This window comes from Exophiala dermatitidis (assembly GCF_000230625.1).
Source record: "Exophiala dermatitidis NIH/UT8656 unplaced genomic scaffold supercont1.6, whole genome shotgun sequence".
NCBI lineage: Eukaryota > Fungi > Ascomycota > Eurotiomycetes > Chaetothyriales > Herpotrichiellaceae > Exophiala > Exophiala dermatitidis.
Window position 1 is genome coordinate 1255112 of NW_008751651.1, and position 19798 is coordinate 1274909.

A 19798-nucleotide genomic window follows, 5' to 3' on the forward strand; every position below is an offset into this window, starting at 1 on the left:
TTAAACTAAAAAAGAGTATCTCGAACGAGATTCGAATACTCTTTTTTTTTACTATAATATTTTAGTAGTCTACGTAATCCGGATCCGATCCGGATTCGATCCGGATCTAATCTATTAAGAAAATTAATAGATTAAGCCTCCGATCTAGGATCCGATCCGGATTAGACCTAGTTCGGACCTAGTTCGGATCTACTTTAGATCCTAGGTCCGAACTAGGTCTGATCCTAGATCGATCCCGGATTGAGCCTTTGCAGGAGGCCAGTACTGTACCAGGGGCTGTCGGGTTTCACTGGTGGATAACGTGGTGGCGGTTGGAAGAGAGTTCGCCAAGAGCCGTTTAAAAAATCTGACCTACTAGTAATAAAGACCTAGCTCCTTCCTTCGCAATCGACCATAGGATCAAGACTACAGCGCTTCCCGTTCGCTCAGCGGTACTTAAGCTTGATGCCGGCCAGTTAGTACTAAAGTGGGTGACCATTTGGGAATCCTGGCTGTTGATTGTTTTTGCCCTTTCTCTTTTTTTATATTTTGATGTAGCCGGTCAAGCGAGTGTTAATTATTCTCCTCTCCTTTCCTTCATTCGTCGTCCGCTTCGCCATTTGCAAACATGTATTGTTGAATGGGTCAATCCACTAGCTGGATGGCGCCTCAAGCACCAAAAAGTCAAATGAGTGTGTTCTACCTTCCTTTTCTTTTTGGCCACCGATGACCTCAGCTGTTGGCTTTACAATTGCAGCCATGTGCTGTTTTTGGCCATAATCAAAAAATCGATGGCATCGACCTGCTGAGCTGAATAGAGCCCGAACTTTGCAGCGCGCAGATGCCGGTCCTTTCGCAATAGGTGTCCTGCAAGATATCGTGTTGTCGGCTCAACAGGGCAAAATGCAGTGCGGCGTTAATGATGGATCAACCCCTTGCACTTCCACATGACGCTCCAGCCACCAAAGATAGACACCAGTCCGGTAAAGATGATCAGCGGACCATACTCGGTGCCGTAGCCGGAGAGACCCGGGCCGTTCATTTTGCCCGTCTTCAGCAACCGGACCCCGGCCAATCCACCACTCACGTAACCTAGACCTCGGGCACCATTTAAGAGGCCATATACGACTCCGATATCGATCGCCTCGTTCCTGTCGGCAGCCTCATGCTCCAACTGCTTGATGACCCCGCCCCATGTTGAGCTGTATCCGCTGGCGAAGAAGCCGAATATGATTGAGAAGAGAGTCAGTGCTGCCATACTCGTACGCGGTGCAAGGCCCCAGAGCAGGAATACCGATAATGCGGAACTAATACTGGAGACCCACGTCGACGTCGTCGCCGACAAGGGGTACCATTTGTTATCACTCAGATAGCCAAAGAACGAACTGGACAGAATACCCGGGATGTTGAACAGACACAGCAGGAGGGTACCGGAAGTCTGCGACAGTGCTCCGGCATCCTGCGCGTACGAGTTCAGATAAGTCTGAGGAATGCCATAGCCGGAACTCTGCATGATGGTCGCGATGCTGTAGATGTAAAAGGTCTGATGTTTGAGGAAATGCCACGGAGTATGTCGAGGACGTGGCGTCGTTGAGGAGCCGTGGCGATCTTCGTCAGTGCTAGTTGTAGTGGTCGACAAAACACCCGCATGTGTGACAGGCAGCAGGAATATAGCACCCAGACTACTCCCGGTAATCACGGCCGTCCATATCCTCATCGTTGTGCGGAACCCATAGCGGTCCAGCAGAAAACGTAGGAGAAACGGACATGCCGATCCCACAATGTTCTTGCACGAGAACACGATGCCATATGCCACTGCGCGATTGTGTGTCGTGAAGCTTTCGCCCAGCGACAGCGTCGTGGGACTGTAGACCAATGCACTGCCCAACGCGGCCAGGACGCCCTGAGTGGCCACAAGGTGCCAGACCTGTGTGCTGAACGAGGACAGCAGGAAGCTGACGAACGCCAGTCCAACGCCGCAATACGCCACCGCGTGCCGGTATCTTGCGTAACGTTGGCTGAAGGCCGCGAAGAAGAACGGCATCGACAGGTAGATCACCCCGTTGGACGTAGTGCCGATCACGCCGGTTGCTGACCGTGAACTGGAAGCTTGCAAGAATTTCGCTGTCGAGTAGTATTCTTGGAACACACCGTAACTCATGGCAAAGCCTGTTTCACCGTGAAAAGCGTCAGTACTGCCCTATGTTTGGATCATGCTGGACCCTGCTACCGATACAGTGAATGATCACTGGAAACATATTGTTGGGGATATAGATCGGGAAAGGGTAGATGAATCATCCAACGTTCATAGAGAGAGATATATTCTGGAGTTTGCGTACCCCATATGGGAAGTTGTAGTACCGCTGACGCCACAAGGATGCGAGCTTTCCTCCTGGCCAGCTGATGCTGTCGATCTTGTAAGGACGGGGAGTCATAATCATAATGCCCTGGAGGGTCGAAGCTGCTCTCGAGCTCGACTTCGTTCGGAAGGGCAAATGTTGGATGCACTCGCGGCGACGCTTCGACAAGAGGGGATGGAAGGGGGTGATTGCCCGCCATATTACTATGTACCCACAAAGTACAGGTATCACTACGTATGTAGTACCGGAGAACTGTCGATACTGGTTTTGATGTCAAATAGATATGTAAGTAGTAGATTCAATATACATAGTACAATAAAGTGTGAGAATATGTAGAGTAGACAGTACCTGACCTAAATTGCTGTCCCACTGGCCATCGGGTACGAGTTATCTCACTTCACGCAATTTGTGAGGGGATGTGAGGGGATCTGGTCGCCTTAAGCATATACTATGTACCGAGGCATAAAGTACATAGTACTATGTACTGTAGTATATATATCGGAGTACTACCGTGACCGTACTAAATACTACATACTAGTACTATAGTATTTAAACTATATAGTATATACTAGTATATATACTAGTATTATCCGATTATAGGCCTTTATAGGGAGTTTACAACTATAGTAAACCTATATAGAATAATTCAGATAACGGTTATTTAGGTTCGGGACTATACTAGTACATAGTATCCGAACAGTGTTTGGACAGTAGCCTAGTTCAGTTCGAAATAGTAGTAGAATTATTATAGTAACTAAAGTATCTACGGCCTATAGATACTATAGTATATAGACTATAGTAAGGTATATTGAAATCGTATTACTACTATATTACTATAGTATAGATATAGTGTTTAAAAAGATTTCGAACCGGGCTCCGAAACGTATCTGAATCGATTCCGAATCGGGTTCAAATCGGCCGAGTTAGCGTACTTGATTAGTACTAGTATAATAAAACTACTGCTTAGAGCGGTATTAGAAGGATCTCTATAACGTTAAACCTTAAATCAAAGTATAACTATATAGTACCTACAGTATATATATCTTTATAGGTGCCCACCCCCTATAGAATTAATATAGTATTAACACCGTATTAACACGGTTTCGATATAGTTTCGAAACCGTTTAGGGAATCGAATATATATCCGATATAGTTCTACTATAGTTCGAATCGAGACCGGTTCGAAATCGTTTACTGGTGTAAGCGTATTAAGACCGTATTAGCTCTATTTACTTAGATCCTAAATTTCGAGTATATCTACTACGTACGTATCTACCTTCTTAATTATTCTTCTACTATATATATATAGTACTGGCCTCCTACAAAGGCTCAATCCGGGATCGATCTAGGATTAGACCTAGTTTAGACCTAGGATCTAAAGTAGATCCGAACTAGGTCGGAACTAGGTCTAAACCGGATCGGATCCTAGATCGGAGGCTTAATCTACTAATTTTCTTAGTAGATCGGATCCGGATCGGATCCGGATCGAATCCGGCTTACGTATCGGCTACTATAATAGTAAAAAAAAAAGAGAGTTCGAATCCTACTAGAAGTACTCTTTTTTAGTTTAAGACTACCGATAGAATTTTTATTTTTTAAATTATAGACGGTAGCGACGTTATTACTACTCGGCTACGATATCGTATATCGTATTTCTAGTAGTATTTTCGATATATTAATCTATAATCTATAAATATTACGTAATATATTAATTTAAAAAAATTAACAATTTAAAAATTTTAACTAAGTTAAGGAGTAATTCTCGATACGCTAGTTAGCCTATAGCGATCTCTATAGCGATCTCTATAGTAATTCTCTCGTGATCCTCTCGTGATTCTCTCGTAATCCTCTCGTAATCTACGATACGTTATTTAGCCTATAAGTGATTCTCGAGTAGGATCCGATCAGGATTAGAGTAGGGTTAATATAGCGTTAATATAGGATCGATATAGGATTAATCCTTTATAGGAGGGCATATATGTACTATGTATTTATACACTTATAGTTAGTACTTGCCTACCGAGTGTCCTGCCGATCGTCCTGCTACGCGTCTATCCACTCGAGCGTCCCGTAGAGCGTCCTATCGAGTATCCTATCGAGCGCCCTATCGAACGTACTGTCGAGCGCACTGTCGAGCGCACTGTCGAATGTACTGTCGAACGTACTAGTACTGTTAAGCGTATTGTCGAGCGTGCAGTTAAGCGTGTACTTGAGCGTATACTGGTACTAGTAGTTACACCTTTTCTATTATAGCTCTACTAGTACTATATAGTAAATGTAGAAATCGTATCGAGAGCTCTTAAGGCTCAGTACCGTATCAATATACATAGTGTTGCACCTCGAAATCGATTCCACTACGGTTCGAAACCGGTTCTAAACGTTGATTTTATCACCGATTTAAGCACGCCGACTCGGATCGAAACCGTATTAATACGATATTAATACGATGTTAATACGATATTAATACGATATTAATACGGTGTTAATAGGGTATTAAACTACTCTACTATAGCCTATATAGGTACTATATACTACACTACTATAGTTAAGACTTATAAAAAGGATAAAATAGCTACTAGTAATTTAGTAAGAATTTAATAGTAGGTCTATAATTATAGTAGATATAGACTAAAAATACTTAAATAATACTAAATATATAAACGGTTCCAAACCGACTCTGAACCGATTCGGAACTGTAGTGGAATTGTGTCGAATATATATTCGATCCCTAAAAGGTTTTGAAACCTAGTTAAAATTGTATTAAAACCGTGCTCCTGACTAGGATTCGCACTCACTCTTTTGCTTTTTTGGAACTATATCTGAACTACTAGTAGGTCTAATCCTAGATCGGTCCTATATAGCTTAGCCTCTTTTAGAAGGCTAGTATACTAGTACTACTAAGAAATTAAGGAGGTATACCTATCCTAGTAGTAGATATAAGTATTCAGAACTAGTTCCAAATTGGTTCGAAATTGGTTTGGAGTCGATTCGGAACCGATTCGGAATCGTGTTGGATATATATTTGAGCCCCTAAACGGTCTCGAAACTATATTGATCTCTAGGTTGAAGACTATACCGTTTCTTATATATCTATAATACTACTAGTAATTATAAGTCGGAAGATACAGAAGTGATTTTGAACTGATATGTTGGATGTGCCTACCTAAGGTACACAGTCTAAGAAGCCAGCTGCTGTAGTTTCGCCTTCTCCTCGTCCGTTAACTGTGCAAAGAGCGAGGCAAAATCTTCCTTCTCAGCTTCAGCCTTGAACCATTGCAACAAGTAATCGGCGGTCTCCTCATCTCTAGCCCTAGAACCGGTGGGACTTGCTCCGGCCCCGTCAGCGCCAAACCCTCCCTCGCCGACCAGGGCCATCAGATCCCCTCGGATTGTCGCACTCGCAAGGTCAATTGCACCACCGGTGCCGACGTCTTCCCATTCGTCTGCATCGTCGGCTTCGGCATCTTCTTCGTCCAGGGCATCCGCGGCCGCCTTTGCCGCCGCAAAGTCTGGGTACTGCGAGGTGGCGGCGGATGCCAGTTCGTCAACAAGAATCTTGAGGATTTTCAAGTCCGCAGGCACCGACGTCCATCGGTCGGGATTGAGTTTGGCCTGGGATCGCGTCTTGATACGGCCGGAGGGGTTGGCATCTACGATCAAGTCCCCTTTGACCTGGACGGCTTTGACACGAGGATCATGAAGGGAGAAGACCTTGGAGAGAGCGACGACATTGTGCCTGACTTCATCAAAGCCTGCAAAATGCACCGAATTCTCGAGCCATTTCGTCAAGACCACAGCCAGCCCGTTGGTGCCATTGATGTTGACCTCGGACAGGAAGTCGACCACTTCCTTGGGCGCAGCGAGTGAAAGCTCCACAAATACCATGCACAAGCTCTGTATGAACTGGATCCGTTCGGCAGTCGCAAGTCGGACCGCCACCGCCCGCAACAAGTCCATCAGATATGGTCCAAGCTTGTCGGAGCCAAACTTGGTTACGAGGGTCGACGCCAGTCCGCCCACTTCCTGGCCGGCGTACTCATCGACGTCAGGCGAGTTGAGCAATCGGTTGACAATTGACAGTGTCACTTCAATAGAGGATTTTCCCTGTGAATCTGTCCACACAAGGAACTGCGACGTGCCTTTGCTCAGCATATGTCCGACAGCGAGGGTGGCGGGCCGGACGAGCTCGGCTTCGGTTGCTTCCATGAGCACACGCTGGAGTTTTGGCATGACAGCAGCCACGAAGCCCTCAGGAAGAGGTTCGGAACCAAATTCTGCAAGTGCATTGACAAGCTCCGCAGCGAGGTTGGTCAAAGCGGACTCTTGTGTCATATTCGCAATGTCGAAGGCCCCGGTGAGCGATGGCAGAGTTTTCGTACACAGGCGTACATAGTGGTCCGGTCCGTGGGACACAACCGACGACACAATGCCTTCAAACGCTTCTGTAAGAAGAGTGAACAGTTGGAAATTAGACGCTCCATCCGAGGCCAGAGTGAAGAACAAATCGATCGCATTGCCATCAGTGATGGCGCTAGTGTCAAGCATTATGGTATCACGTAATGTCTGAATCAGGGCGGCTTTGACATCATCAGCGTCCTCCAGTTCATCCCGAAGGTCATGTGAGGAAATGAACTCGCTGAGGGCATCGAAGATTGCACCTTGCATGGGTCGTGTCACATGTTGTGGAAGGGCCTGAATGTAGTCTGGAATGACGTTGAGGCAGGCAACTTTGACAACATCAGAGGGGTCAGCGGTAGCAGCATTGATGGTGTTTGAGAAAGCAGCTGCTCCAGCGGAAAAGAAGTCATCCCCAGCAACCTTGAAGAGACTGGCGAGGATGAGCTGGGCGGCGGCTCGCATGAAGCACTGAGAATCTTGCAGGACACTGGACACTTGTTCGAGGATGGCCGAGGCAGTAGATGGGTCCAGTTTCCCTGATACGTCGTCGACGTCTCTCAGGCATTGGTTTAGGAGGTAGAGGAGTGCTTCACGTTCCTTCCAGCCTGTCGTCTGTGAGGTGAGTGTCACTTGGTTGAAATGTAGCATAGCTAAGATTGGAACTTGTTTCAACCACTCTCCCAGGCTTCGTACTGCCAGTTCGGCGCACGCAGCCCTAGGCGTGTAGTTAGCAGTGAGAGAGGTTGCTTCACACAAGTAAAGATTCGCGTCGAACTCCCAGAGACCTTCCTCTTCCTGCGGAATTCTGGCGTATAACATCAGAACCCGGACCAGCTCTTGCAGCCATGGAACTGTATGCTGGGCGTCACCAAGTTGTTTCATCTGAGTAGTAAGCTCTGTCCGCACTGGCGGCGCTTTGATGATAATTTGAAGGAAGTCAATCTCCTCGAGGACCAAGGCATCCAGGCTACAGGGCAGGTTGTCACTATCGACCAACTTCCCATCTGCACTGCCTTCGATAAAGAGTTCGGCGTATGGTTCGGCAATCCTTGATAGTTCCTCCCAAACAATTTGGAATAACATCACCGCGTGGGGCGAGATGGCATGGACGTAGACCTGTCTGAGCTTGTCAAGAGTCTACACTTCGGTCAGCTTTGCACGGGTTCAATCCGGACCATATCGACTGTACCTTCAGCACCTGCACCTTCAATGCCACAAGTCCCCTTAATTGGATGTCTTTTTGGTCTACAACGGTCTTGTCCGCTTGTGACAGTGGCTGTCTGATGGTCTCCATGAAAAAGGGCATCCACACCTTCATGGATTCGTCCAAGAATGCTCTGACAGCGGCTCCATGATCGGCCATGACCATCTCCAGCATCTCAAAACATGCGCGGAAGACATTCAAGGTCATGGCCCGCACGATCAAACTCCGGCTGTTGTCAAGAGCAACATGTTGCAAAGCACCCACCAGATCGCGCGCGACCAGGAAAAATTGTTCCTCTGTCAAGCCTGAGTCAACCAACTCTGCAAGAACACGAAGAGCCCCCTGAATGGGTTGATCGCTCGTTGACGTATTCAAGATGGTGAGAAGCGAAGGGAACAATGAAGGCCATGCATCCGGAAAGTCAACGGTCGCTATTCTGCTCACCACGCCGGCGGCAAGCGCTTGGATTCGTGGGTCCTTGGGGGCCTGATCACCCTCAACTGTACAGAGCCCGAAGACCTGATCTCGGACTTTGGCTTTGGCCCCATCGTCCAGGTACACACTGCCTGTGAAGGTCTCATCAAACTGCGGTGACCAAGTCGCAAGCACATAGTTCTTCAAGGCGGTCAACGCAGCCTGGCGAGCACTAGACTCGATGTCATTATGCGAGGCGATGGTCAGAAGGGCAAAGGGAAATTCTGGTTGCGGATAGAGGCGGAGGAGACCCTGTTCAGCATCTCTAATGATGGCAGTGTCCGGCCGGGTCGTTGCCTGAAGCAGGTCAAGGACTTGTTGCTCCATCGTTGGTTGGTTGGAGTCCAACAGACGAGGCTGGCCCAGGGGTAAGAATGGGACTAGTCTCTGGTAGAGCACAGGCCTAAAGGGGAGCAGATATCATCAAGTTCGTGGCCAGAAGAAGGAATGTGAGTCCGGCGCCAGGCTCGTGTGACTGTTCAACCAAAAGTCTATAACAAGATGCACGCTCAGAAACGCCAGACAACGAACGGGTATGAGGTTAAGCGACGTGGGACTTGAAGTGGTTTGATAGAGGTAGTCGAAACAACAGAAACTCAAGTGATTGACCCTGAAACAACGCCGAACAAGTCGCGGTACAAGAAAGCCGCCGATCACGTGTTGTCGCGACGCGTCGGACGGCTTAAGTTTAACATCTGCGCAATTAGCAGTGCTAGTTTGTCTCTTTTTCGCGGCAGGCAGGTTTGGCGAGACGCAATATGACCCACACCTTAACCACCTCCGAGTTCCACCGCAGCCACCATCACTTCTTGCGAAAGGTTCATGCTCATTATCGAACTGAGAGTCATCTGTCAATGGCACTGCGACCCTCCGAGTTCACCTTCACCGAGGACCGTCTTAGAGAGATCTGGCGCGACCCGGAAAACCTCCGACGGAGAAGTCAATATGAGAACTATGGACTCGTCGACCATGAATCTGAACACGGCCTTCCAGACCCGAGAGTGGCACGCAAGTTATGCATGAGTTTCTATAAAGATGTGGAAGACCCTTTGATGCATTGGGCACGCTTAGATGCAAGCTACAGTGCCATGTGCCGGCCCCCAAATTTGGGAAAAGCAGCAGCCATGGAAGCCCAGGCAAGACATTGTTTCTCTTTTGTCGCCCAGCCACTGACATGACATACTCGCCTATGGAGCCGAGCCGGACTGATAGTTCCAGCGACTAGATTATCGCAAGGACTATCGAGATTCTCGGCCAACAACCCGTTACTTCTCCCAGCATCTTGGAAGCCCTACCGTCCGGGAAAATACTCGGAAGTGGCTATATGCTGCCCAGCCATGGCGCAGTGGTTACTGGCCACGTGGTGCCAGATCCTGTCTGGGACCGATTGGTAGTTACAAACTTCGTCAACACCGCTGTGCTTCGTCTGGTGCTATGCATTGCGCAGGCGCAGCTGTCAAGAGAGTATGGTCCGGCGTCCATCGTACGGTTGTTGAATGGCACCATCCAACTCCTCAGAGTGAGCCTCGACCTCGCCACTGAAAGCGGAACCAGCGATGAGAAATGGACGGTAGTGTGTGCTTTTCTCTGGACGTCCTGGTCCCGGCTTTTGCTCCTCTTACTCGGCCCGATGATGGGCAGGCAGCTTGAAGGGTTTGATTACAATGTCCGGGGGTTAGGCTCGATACGACTTTTGGATGTTGTCCCGGAGATTGTCGATTGTCGCCGTCGGCTACAGCAGAGGGAACTACAAGCCACTCCCTATCTCTGTGCCTGGGCTTATCGCAACCTCGTCGATGACCGAGCATGCATCTCGACCGATCTCCGGTATTTTCATCAAGTGTACCATGCTTGCTTTGGCACGAGACCGGCAATATGCAACCAGGGAGCTAATCAATGCGATGGCCTTTCTTCCATCTCCTGTGCTCGGTTCGAGCACACACCAGTGCACAATCAGTCGTCTCATGCCTCAGGATGCAAGGGGGACTGCCAACGGCTCTTTTGGATTAGGAAGTCTTTTGTCGCCGTATCAGGTCCCAAGGCAGTTGATTTAGCTGCCACAAATGCCATGGGCCTACGTTACTGCCAGTCAACAGAGGATACCTTGACCATATCCCACGTCTGGAGCCACGGTCAAGGCGGCAGGCCCGATGCTGGCGGCGAAGAAGGCACAGGCTTCAACTCATGCTTGCACCGCCGATATTCTGCCTTGGCCTCGTCACTGGGATGCTCATCGTACTGGATAGACACCGCTGCAATTCCCAGCGAGAAAGCTCTGCGGCGGGAATGCATAACAAATATCAACCAGATATTTTCGACAAGCAAGACCACTGTTGTCTGTGACAGGGACATTATGAGTGTCGATATTTCCAGAATCACTGTCGAGGCTTGCGAGCAGATCCTGGCAGCCCTTCTTGTATGTGATTGGAATATGAGGGCATGGACCCTACTCGAGGCAATGACAGGCCGGCGCTCCCTCCACCTGCTGTGTCGTGACGACAAATTGATCAGTATCAAAGAAGTTCTGCAGACCGTCTATACTTCTGGGCGAATCGATCTAGTGATACCGTACATGATGCGCTCCTATCTCCTGCCCCCGGACGATATCACTGACATAGAACTATTCGACGGCGGTGGCTCCGTCGCGACAGAAGAAGACTGCCAACTTGCCGAAGGCTTCATCAGTATCGGCGAGGCCGCCGTCCTTCTGAGCCATAGGCACGCCACTCGCGATGACGACGATTTGATTATATGGAATATCCTCATCGGCGATGATGGAAGCTATGATGCTGCCGAGATGTGGATGCGGCAGATAGGCAAGAGGATACCGTCTGGAGCGTTGGTTTCAAGTGCGCCCAGACTCCAGAATGTACAGGGCTTTCACTGGGCTCCTAGTCGTCCGACAATGTCTCGAAGGACGAAAGGTATCTCGCCGCACGACAAAACTTTTCCTGCTCTTGACAGTGTCGACTCCAAGGATGGATACATTACGGCTGAAGGTCTACGTGCCAAGTGGCTCACCTTCAAGTTCGATACTGCTCTGCTCACGCATCGGAAGGATACACCCTTTGATGTAATCACCTTGAAGCCCTTGGCGGAGGTTGTCGGTCGTTATCTCGAGCTTCTTCCTTGGGGCATTCTGCTACAGGTCTGTCCGGCAAGGGGTCCTGCAAATGTCCCTATTACGTACCAGGGATCTAGCAATCATCTACTAGTCGTCTGCGGCTCGCAAGACGGGGAACACTGGGAATGGAAGGGTATATACGAATGGGACCGGCACGTTCAACTGCCTGAATTCACTCTGGGAGATATACTGCTTGTTTAGTCCCCAATGGCAATTCCAAGCACAATCGGGAGTTCTGAGTTCAAGGTAACTTAAGACTACAAAAGACCTCGCAGCTTCCCTGCTTGGCAGCTGTGGCAGCGGCCAACTTGACAGCAAGGTTAGGGAACTCGACCAATCACCCCGGACTGCGAAGTGACCAGGTCGTTTTCCAAGCGATGTTTCCCGTGATCCCCTGTCAGGTCACGAAGTCTTATCTGAGGAGAGCATGTTGGACCCGAACAGGTCCACATAGAGTCCAGCTTGACTCAGCACAAGAACTGCTAACCATCATCCGGAACAGGGGTATAGTGAACATCTTTCTGAACTTCGCACCCGACTGAACTTTTTCCGCAGAGGGTTGACACTGTCTCAGGCGACGATTCCGATATCATGTTTCCCACACACCGACAGTGGCTCAGTTAACCTTACACACCTAGGCTTTGCAGCATGAACCACTGTGCCAGCCTTAGCAGGTCGTGGTCGAATCTCACCTAGGTAGCAGATCAGCAGGCCGACTGGACTGCTAAGTGTAGGGCCCGGCATGGACTCGTACTTTTAAGACGTCGAAATACATTTGCTCCGGTGCGTTTATCAAGCAAACGCCCCCAAGACGCATTCCGAAGGATGTCGAATCGTTCAAGCGTCGCTTGATGGTCACAGGGTCAAGGAGAGTCCAGTTACAGTATGTCTCATTCAGTCCTCATCCATTGATTCCCAGTCCTGCCCGCCTGCGGCAGTTTGAACACCGCCTTCCTCACCAGCCTCGTCCTCATCATCGTCACTTTCATCGTCACCGTCGTCCTTGATGCCCACAAGCCGTTCCTTCCCCGTCGTTTCGGGCAATTTGACCTTGCCGGCAAAGACGTTCCTCACGCTTGGGTTAGTGCTGATATCCCAGACCTGCAGCTGACCCTTGCTTCCCGCGACGGCGAGTCTGAAAGCGACTTCAGGGTCTGGAGCGAACTGAACGGAGAAAACACGGCCGACATCGAGGTTTCTCGAGACCACCATGCTCGGCTTGTTGTCCTCCACGTTCCACAGCTTAACCTTCTTGTCGTCGGAGCCAGTTGCGAGGAGGCCCGGAACAGTAGGGTTAATGTCAAAGGCGCTCACAGCGCCGTCGTGGGCTTGTAACGTCCAGACGGGCTTGCTCGGTGTGTCGTGGGAGGTGGGCACAACCCTGGCGTCGAAGTAGTGCACTGTGCCACCTTCTGTGGTCACATAGAAGAAGTTGGGGTCATGGACGTCCCATTTCACTTTCTCCACGTCTGCCTCGACGATCCATCTAGGAGCCACGGCATCCGGGGCGCGCATGTCAGTGGCGACGACATTGCGGTCGTAGCTGCCGCTCAACAGCACCGTGGTCTCAGTCGGGTGCCAATCCAGGGCGCACACTTTGCCGGAATGCATGTTGTACGACTTTGCGCATTTGCCGGTGTTCAGATCCCACAGTTTGACGGTCTTGTCGGCCGAGGCCGATGCGAGCAGATTTCGGTGGTGTCGGTTGGCGGCCAGAGCGAGAACAGCGTCGACGTGGTATTCATCGTTGGCCTTTGACTTCTTTTTCTTCTTTTTGGACTTCTTCTTCGACTCGTCCTGCTCCTCAGCCGCTGGCTCTTGGCCCAGAATGGCGTTGGGGTACATGCTGTCCACGACGTCCAGGTCCCAGACTTCGATCTCTGGGCTCATGGTCCCGACCGCGACAAAGTTGCCCTCGGTCCGCCCAGAGTTGTCTCCCACTGGGAAGTTGATCCATTCGACGCAAAGCGGTACCGCGGGCAGCATAATGTCGTGATGGACATATAGGTTGTCTGCCTCGTCTTCGTACACGAATACTTCCAGATGTGCCACCTCGTCCTCCACCTTGGCCGCCAGAATCAGATTGTCCGACGGCAGTATTTGAAGTTCTTCTCTTTCGTCGTCCGAATCCTGTTCTCCTTCTGGCAGGACGAGATACGGATCCTTTTCGTGAGGTGCGTGATACGCCAACGATCCTACGTTGCCAAACATGGCGAACTTTTCGCCTTTTTCGTCTACCTCCTCGTTGTCGTAGTCGTCTAGATTGTATTCTTTGAGATCGTCCATCTCGTCCTCGGCCGCAGGCTTGCTTGAAGACTGCGTCTCTCCGGCCCCAGTAGGCACACCGGTGTCTGAGTCTGAATCGGCCGACTCATCATCGTCGTGATCGGACTTCTTGGGGTTCTGAGCATTCTCGAGATCTTCCTGCGCATCCTCTAGTTGCAGTCGAGCGAGTTTGGAGATGCGGTTGAGTTCCGCCTCGTTGACCTCGTATTTGGTTGGGAATTGGGCGGCAACTCCCCTCCTCACCCACGTGGTTGCCAGTGTCATCGACATTTTGAAGCTGCGATACCGGATGCAAGAATGTTGTTGCACACTGGCAAGTGCTGAGATTGTTTGGATTGAATCGCCTGAAAAAAGGCGGCAGAATCATTGCCAACTTTTGGGCGGTGAGAGGGGAAGTCCCCAAAATTTCTCGACTTTCCAACGAGGCTGCGCCCCACCAACAAGGCTGAACCTTGGCGGCCGCGGCGGTCGGAGAAACGAGCTCAAGACCCCGTAGACCCCGATGATAAGACTCCCATCTCGCTGTCGTTGTTACTTCCAGTTCAACCACGACCAACTTAACGCTGCTGATCGAGCTCCAAAGAAACACATGTGGGCGTGGCTTGAGCCGCATGATCAGTACTGGAGACGAGTCTCCACAAAGATGCATTCTCATCTACACACAAAGGACAATGTCGGTATGTGGCGATCGAGGGTTCCGCTCCGAGATACTCTGCATGACATGGATTCTCGCTTTGCGTGGTGGAGTGACTGTCACGCTGGAATCTGTGGCTCGTGGGGCCATTTCTGTTGCGCTCGAGCATACTGCGAATGCCATTAGGAGTACTAATATGCTGACATTCCCTCTTACGCTGCAGGGTGCGAGGAGATTATGAACGCACTCGACGAATGCCACGCTCGAGGATTTCTCTACAAGGCTTCGGGCGGCTGCAACGAGATCAAACGAGAAGTGAACAAGTGCCTGTCAGGCGAGCGGACCAAGAAGAGCAAGCGCAACCGTGAGACTGGACTCGAGCGCCGCGCCCGGATCGAAGCAGTGTGGGCAAAGATGGACGAGGGAGATTATTCGGCCCTGGAGCGGTTCACCAAGCGAAACTAAAGTCAAATGCAATGGCGGTGGGTGAAGAAGGAGGAAGAGGAGGGCATCTGCTGGCGCTGGCATTGGTGGTTCGGGAAACGGTTCATGGAGCATCCCTTCGGCGTTTTGTTTATTACTTGTCGAGGGAGACAAAGAAAAAAGAAATTGTATACTCATATGAGACGGACAAAAGGCAAAATGTACAGCTGCATATCTCCTCTCAATACGATGAATGGTTTGACCGTGACGGAACGCTGGTGCATCCAGCTCTATCAATTGGCTCGCGGTGCTCATTGTGAACTGAGGTGACCTTTATGTTCCGTGGTGACTCTCGAAGCAGATTCTCCCTCAAGCGAACTGGAGTGAATCCCAGAAGTGACTGAAGCTCCGATTCATCCATACCTACCTACCTACCTAGGCGCCCTGCACGATGCACCGCAGCAGACTCCGAAGGTGAGAGGCACGAGACCTTCAGGTGCCATTAAATGGCGCGATGCTTCGCATGAAAGAAATTAGCGTGGCATTAACCCACCCAAAATGTCTAAAGCGGCGTAGATACTTGCAAGATTGGGCGAATGCTGCGTGTACCTGACATGCACTAGTGGAACAGTCTGCGGATGCAATGCAAATGCCCTGTCAATAGTTACAGTATAGTATACGTTGTATGGCTGTGGTTGGATCGTTGTCAGAAGAACAAAGAGTCAGCACCATGGGCCATGCGCGCCGGAACCACTAATTTGGCTTTTGTAAGACCGTTGTGTTCCATCTATATTGGCAGTTCTTTGTTACGGATCTATGCAACCCGTCACCGCCCCCGAGTGCTCTCCTTTCAGCTGGCTTTGAGACGCATGTCTCATGCCGAGCACCCTACGCATGCATTATGACCGGCGGAAACGATCAGCAGCAGAAACCGAGTCTCAAAGACTCGACTACAGAGCCGGTATCCAGCAGTAATTCTCTTCCACCAGCGCATTCAGATGCGCCGCCCGAACTCGACGAGTTCGGGTTGCCCAAAAGACCCGTGAGCAGACCCCGTCCTCCGGAGTCGGATGACAGCGAGGACGAGGGGGACACTTTTCACGATGCCGAAGGGTTCGATGACAACAAAGCAGCACAAGAGAAAGGGGAGCCAGGGCATGAACGCTCGACAATTGAGTGCAATGGCGAGGTTGTGAGCAGGGATACGGAAAGCAAGGGGTCCAGTGGAGTGGGAATCGCGCCTGCAGACGCAGCATCACCCAATTGCTCGCCCGATGGTGAGGAAAAGCGTGCGGACGAGACGGCCGCTGTGAACGATGCAACGGCCAATACAAAGTCATTCAAAGCACCCGATAAGCCGGCCGAAGGTTCAAGCCCCGATGAGCCCGCGCCAGCTAGCACGGAACCTGAGTCCTCTTACAAGAAGGCCGCCGTTCCTCAAGACTCGCAACTATCCTCTGCTACCGTAATACCGAAACGTGAGCACCCGACAACGGCTCCTGCAGTCTCCGAATGGTCACACCAGAAACAAGTTAGGGGTGCTCAGCAGGCCGACGGTGTCGACGAGGATGATGAAGAGGAAGACTGGCAGGCGATGCCCGCCTTGGATGAGTTTGATGTCTACGATGACAACGGTCGGCTTGTGGTCAGGGGCAACAAGGCCACGGAAGAAGAGATGAACCCATATGCCGGGATTGGAGGGGCAGGAAAAGGGTATACGAGGGTACAGCTCGACGAGGACGTGCACTCTGTCACCAGTCTGGATGATGACACCAGTTATTTGTTCCAAAATGGCCAGAAATCAGCTTGTCAGGACGATACACGCCATGACGAAGAAGAAGAGCAGAGGGACGCGGACACCCAGTTGAAAGCTACAAAGGATTTGCTGACCGAAGGCCAGCGCATAGCGTACGTCGGTGTAGTTCGCCTAACTATCCACAAGATGTCCGAAGCACTGGCCTCCCTGGAGAAGACCAAGGGTGCAAAAAAAGAAATCCTGAAGGCTGTGGAAAGTATGGATATGTGGGGACAGAAAATGATGGTTCGTCTCTATACCCACATGGACATCAACCCTGCAGAGCAAGTCATGATCGAGCAGCTGGCCGAACACGGAGTCCAGCCGTCCGACCTCGTCAGTCCCTTGATGGTCAATGCGAACGTCAAGAATCCTATGGCGACCGACAAATCAACCGACAGTCCAAGGCCAGAAGTCACGCGGAATAGGGACTCGACGACTTCTCATTCGTCCCTCAAGAGCACCGATGAGACAGCAAAGGAAGATGAGGGTGGTGAAAAGGTCCCTGAAGTACACGGCCCTCAAGATATGCCCCATACTAAACAAATTGAACTTGATCTTCGATGGACCGTCCTTTGCGACCTATTTCTGGTTTTAATATCCGACAGTGTATACGATGCTCGATCAAGGCGACTACTTGAAAGAGTGGGCTCGACTATGAACATTAGCTGGACTCAAATCTGTCGTTTTGAGAAGAGAGTCATTGATGCCTTGGAGATGCAAGAAAGCGAAACGCAGGAAAACTGGGATGAATCTGAAAACATGGAGAAACGCCGCAAATTGGGCCTGAAACGCAGATACATGGTTATGGGTCTTGCGACCGTTGGTGGTGGTTTGGTCATTGGGCTCTCGGCGGGCTTGTTGGCCCCCGTCATTGGAGCGGGCCTCGCCGCCGGCTTCACCACCATTGGTGTCGGAGGCACCGCAGGCTTTTTGAGCGGAGTTGGTGGAGCTGCCCTGATCACTTCCGCGGCCACGGCTGCTGGTGGTACCATCGCTGTGCGCGCATCTGACCGGCGGACCGGCCACGTGAAGACCTTTGAGTATCGACCTCTTCACAATAACAAGCGACTTAATCTGATTTTGACCGTCTCTGGTTGGATGAATGGCAAGGTGGACGATGTACGATTGCCCTACAGTACCATCGACCCTATAATGGGCGATATTTATTCCTTACTGTGGGAACCGGAAATGCTTCAGTCGATGGGTGACACGATCAACATCCTCGCCACTGAGGCGCTGACACAGACAGTGCAGCAGGTGCTGGGAAGTACTATTTTGGTGGCGCTTATGGCGTCGATTCAACTCCCGGTCGTCTTGACCAAACTGGCTTACCTGATTGACAATCCTTGGAGTGTTTCTTTGGATAGAGCGAACGCGGCAGGTCTTATCTTGGCGGATTCGCTCATGGACAGACACTTGGGTCAGCGGCCCATTACCCTGGTCGGATTCTCATTAGGGGCGAGGGTCATATTTTCCTGTCTCAAGGAATTGTCCGCCAGAGGCGCCTACGGTTTGGTACAGAACGTCTATCTATTTGGGTCCCCGGTTGTCGTCAAAAAGGACGATTACTTGCGTGCCCGGTCCGTCGTTTCTGGCCGATTTCTCAATGGCTATGCATCCAACGACTGGATTTTGGGTTATCTGTTTCGAGCCACGTCTGGGGGCATCATGCGTGTCGCAGGCTTGGCCCCTGTGGAAGGCGTACCAGGCGTCGAAAACATTGACGTGAGTAAACTGGTGAATGGTCACATGGCCTATCGTGCTGCTATGCCTCGACTGATGCGAGAAGTCGGTTGGGAGGTGGAGAGCGACGAGTTTACGGAAATCGAGGATCCTGATCCTGAGAATCATGCCAAGCGACAGCGCGAGCTTATCATTGAAATCGATGAGGCACGGAAGAAAGCTGAGGAAAAGCCTGAGAAGAAACGGTTTGGGCTCTTCAAAAGGGGCAAGATGGCAGAAAAGCGAGGCTGGGAAACATATACCCCAAATGACACCGCACACGCGCGCAACAGTAGTACAACCAAGGACTCTGCCGCCCCTGGGGACAGTAATGTGCTGTTTGACATTGATGCGATTCGAAAAGAGCTCGAGAGCGAAATGATCGAAGTGAGGGAACTGGACAGCACGTTGCCGCCCATGCAGATCACCTCTATACAGAACGGAGAAAAGCATGTCGAGTTTCTTCGTCTTCCTCCAGACATGAAGCCCGAGGAAGTGGCCAGGATGAATCTCCCGCCGAGACCAGACGAAATCGATGTCGAGTTTCCCCCGGCGCGACCTGCTCCGGCGCGTCCGTCCAGGACGTCCTCTCTCAGGCCCGAGTCAGTAGCAAGTCCACGGGTCAGTCCAGGTGTGAGTCCACAGAGGTCAACGCACGCTTCTCCCGACCTGAGTCGACGCTCGTCTTACGCGCTTTCGGAGCCGAAGGAACTAGTGAGCACTTTGCCGCCCCTGAATTTGACTCCTTCGCCTTCTCCAGGGATTGAAAGCTATAATACATCCAGCAATGTGCGACCCGAACTGAGGCCGCACGTGACCGAGCCTCCATTGTCGAGCTGGAATCGTCCTGCTGCCACGTCTGATGATGATGTTGCCAACAAGATGTCAAGCTTGGACATAGAGCGCAACGCCTGGGCAGAGGACGATGACCTAGGCCGGGGGCATTCCGAGATCAAAATGACATTCGAATAATAAACCTTTGAGGCGGACGGTTTTGATGTTTCCACTAACTGCATAGCGAGGCGCAAGAATGGTGAGTTTGCGGCTATTGTTGCCAACAGCATATATCAAACATGTATGGCACGAGTGAAGCTGGGGATCTAGCGACTGACCATTGTCCAACGCGGCGGATAGCGCAATGGCTGGTTTTCACCTGCCACGAAATAATCAGTTCGATACCTAATCGACAGCCCTCATTCGTTCCTCGAGAGCTTGCCTTACCATTGAGCGTCACTCTGCTCGGTTTCTTCTTCTATTCCGGGAATTCACTTGTCTGGTGCCCGTTGTAATCTACTTACCTGGCAGTCCTGTTGTAGGCCTGTCGCCCTCAAGAATGAGACGTGTTGTCACAACCTCTCGTCTTCTCTGGTATGGAGCAGCAGCTGAGACTGGTCTG

The 19798-nt window shown here is 50.7% G+C and overlaps 6 protein-coding genes and 1 non-coding gene across 7 annotated transcripts; 4 read left to right on the plus strand and 3 right to left on the minus strand.

Moving 5' to 3' along the window:
* Positions 1-332: 332 nt before the first annotated feature.
* On the minus strand, positions 333-2727 carry HMPREF1120_07286 (uncharacterized protein). The gene is made up of 2 exons (XM_009161507.1): positions 2319-2727; positions 333-2148 (listed from the first exon to the last, which is right to left on the minus strand). The coding sequence occupies exons 1-2, from the start codon at positions 2536-2538 to the stop codon at positions 896-898; spliced, it is 1473 nt and encodes a 490-aa protein (XP_009159755.1). The 5' UTR covers positions 2539-2727; the 3' UTR covers positions 333-895.
* Positions 388-503, plus strand: HMPREF1120_09284. The gene has a single exon (XR_634403.1). It is a non-coding gene; the product is annotated as a 5S ribosomal RNA (ribosomal RNA).
* A 2610-nt stretch (positions 2728-5337) lies between the features above and the next one.
* Positions 5338-9030, minus strand: HMPREF1120_07287 (uncharacterized protein). The gene is made up of 2 exons (XM_009161508.1): positions 7927-9030; positions 5338-7874 (listed from the first exon to the last, which is right to left on the minus strand). Exons 1-2 carry the CDS (start codon positions 8740-8742, stop codon positions 5517-5519), a joined length of 3174 nt encoding a protein of 1057 aa, XP_009159756.1. The 5' UTR covers positions 8743-9030; the 3' UTR covers positions 5338-5516.
* Positions 9031-9269: 239 nt separating this feature from the next.
* HMPREF1120_07288 (uncharacterized protein) lies at positions 9270-11740 on the plus strand (the record flags this gene model as incomplete). Its single annotated transcript, XM_009161509.1, has 2 exons — positions 9270-9416; positions 9641-11740. The coding sequence occupies 2 exons, from the start codon at positions 9270-9272 to the stop codon at positions 11738-11740; spliced, it is 2247 nt and encodes a 748-aa protein (XP_009159757.1).
* Positions 11671-14215, minus strand: HMPREF1120_07289 (histone-binding protein RBBP4). Its single transcript, XM_009161510.1, has one exon. The coding sequence runs from the start codon at positions 14093-14095 to the stop codon at positions 12434-12436; it is 1662 nt and encodes a 553-aa protein (XP_009159758.1). The 5' UTR covers positions 14096-14215; the 3' UTR covers positions 11671-12433.
* A 253-nt stretch (positions 14216-14468) lies between these two features.
* Positions 14469-14924, plus strand: HMPREF1120_07290 (uncharacterized protein; the record flags this gene model as incomplete). The annotated part of the gene is made up of 2 exons (XM_009161511.1): positions 14469-14502; positions 14683-14924. The coding sequence occupies 2 exons, from the start codon at positions 14469-14471 to the stop codon at positions 14922-14924; spliced, it is 276 nt and encodes a 91-aa protein (XP_009159759.1).
* An 859-nt stretch (positions 14925-15783) lies between these two features.
* Positions 15784-19374, plus strand: HMPREF1120_07291 (uncharacterized protein; the record flags this gene model as incomplete). The annotated part of the gene is made up of 1 exon (XM_009161512.1): positions 15784-19374. The coding sequence occupies one exon, from the start codon at positions 15784-15786 to the stop codon at positions 19372-19374; it is 3591 nt and encodes a 1196-aa protein (XP_009159760.1).
* Between the last annotated feature and the right edge of the window lie 424 nt (positions 19375-19798).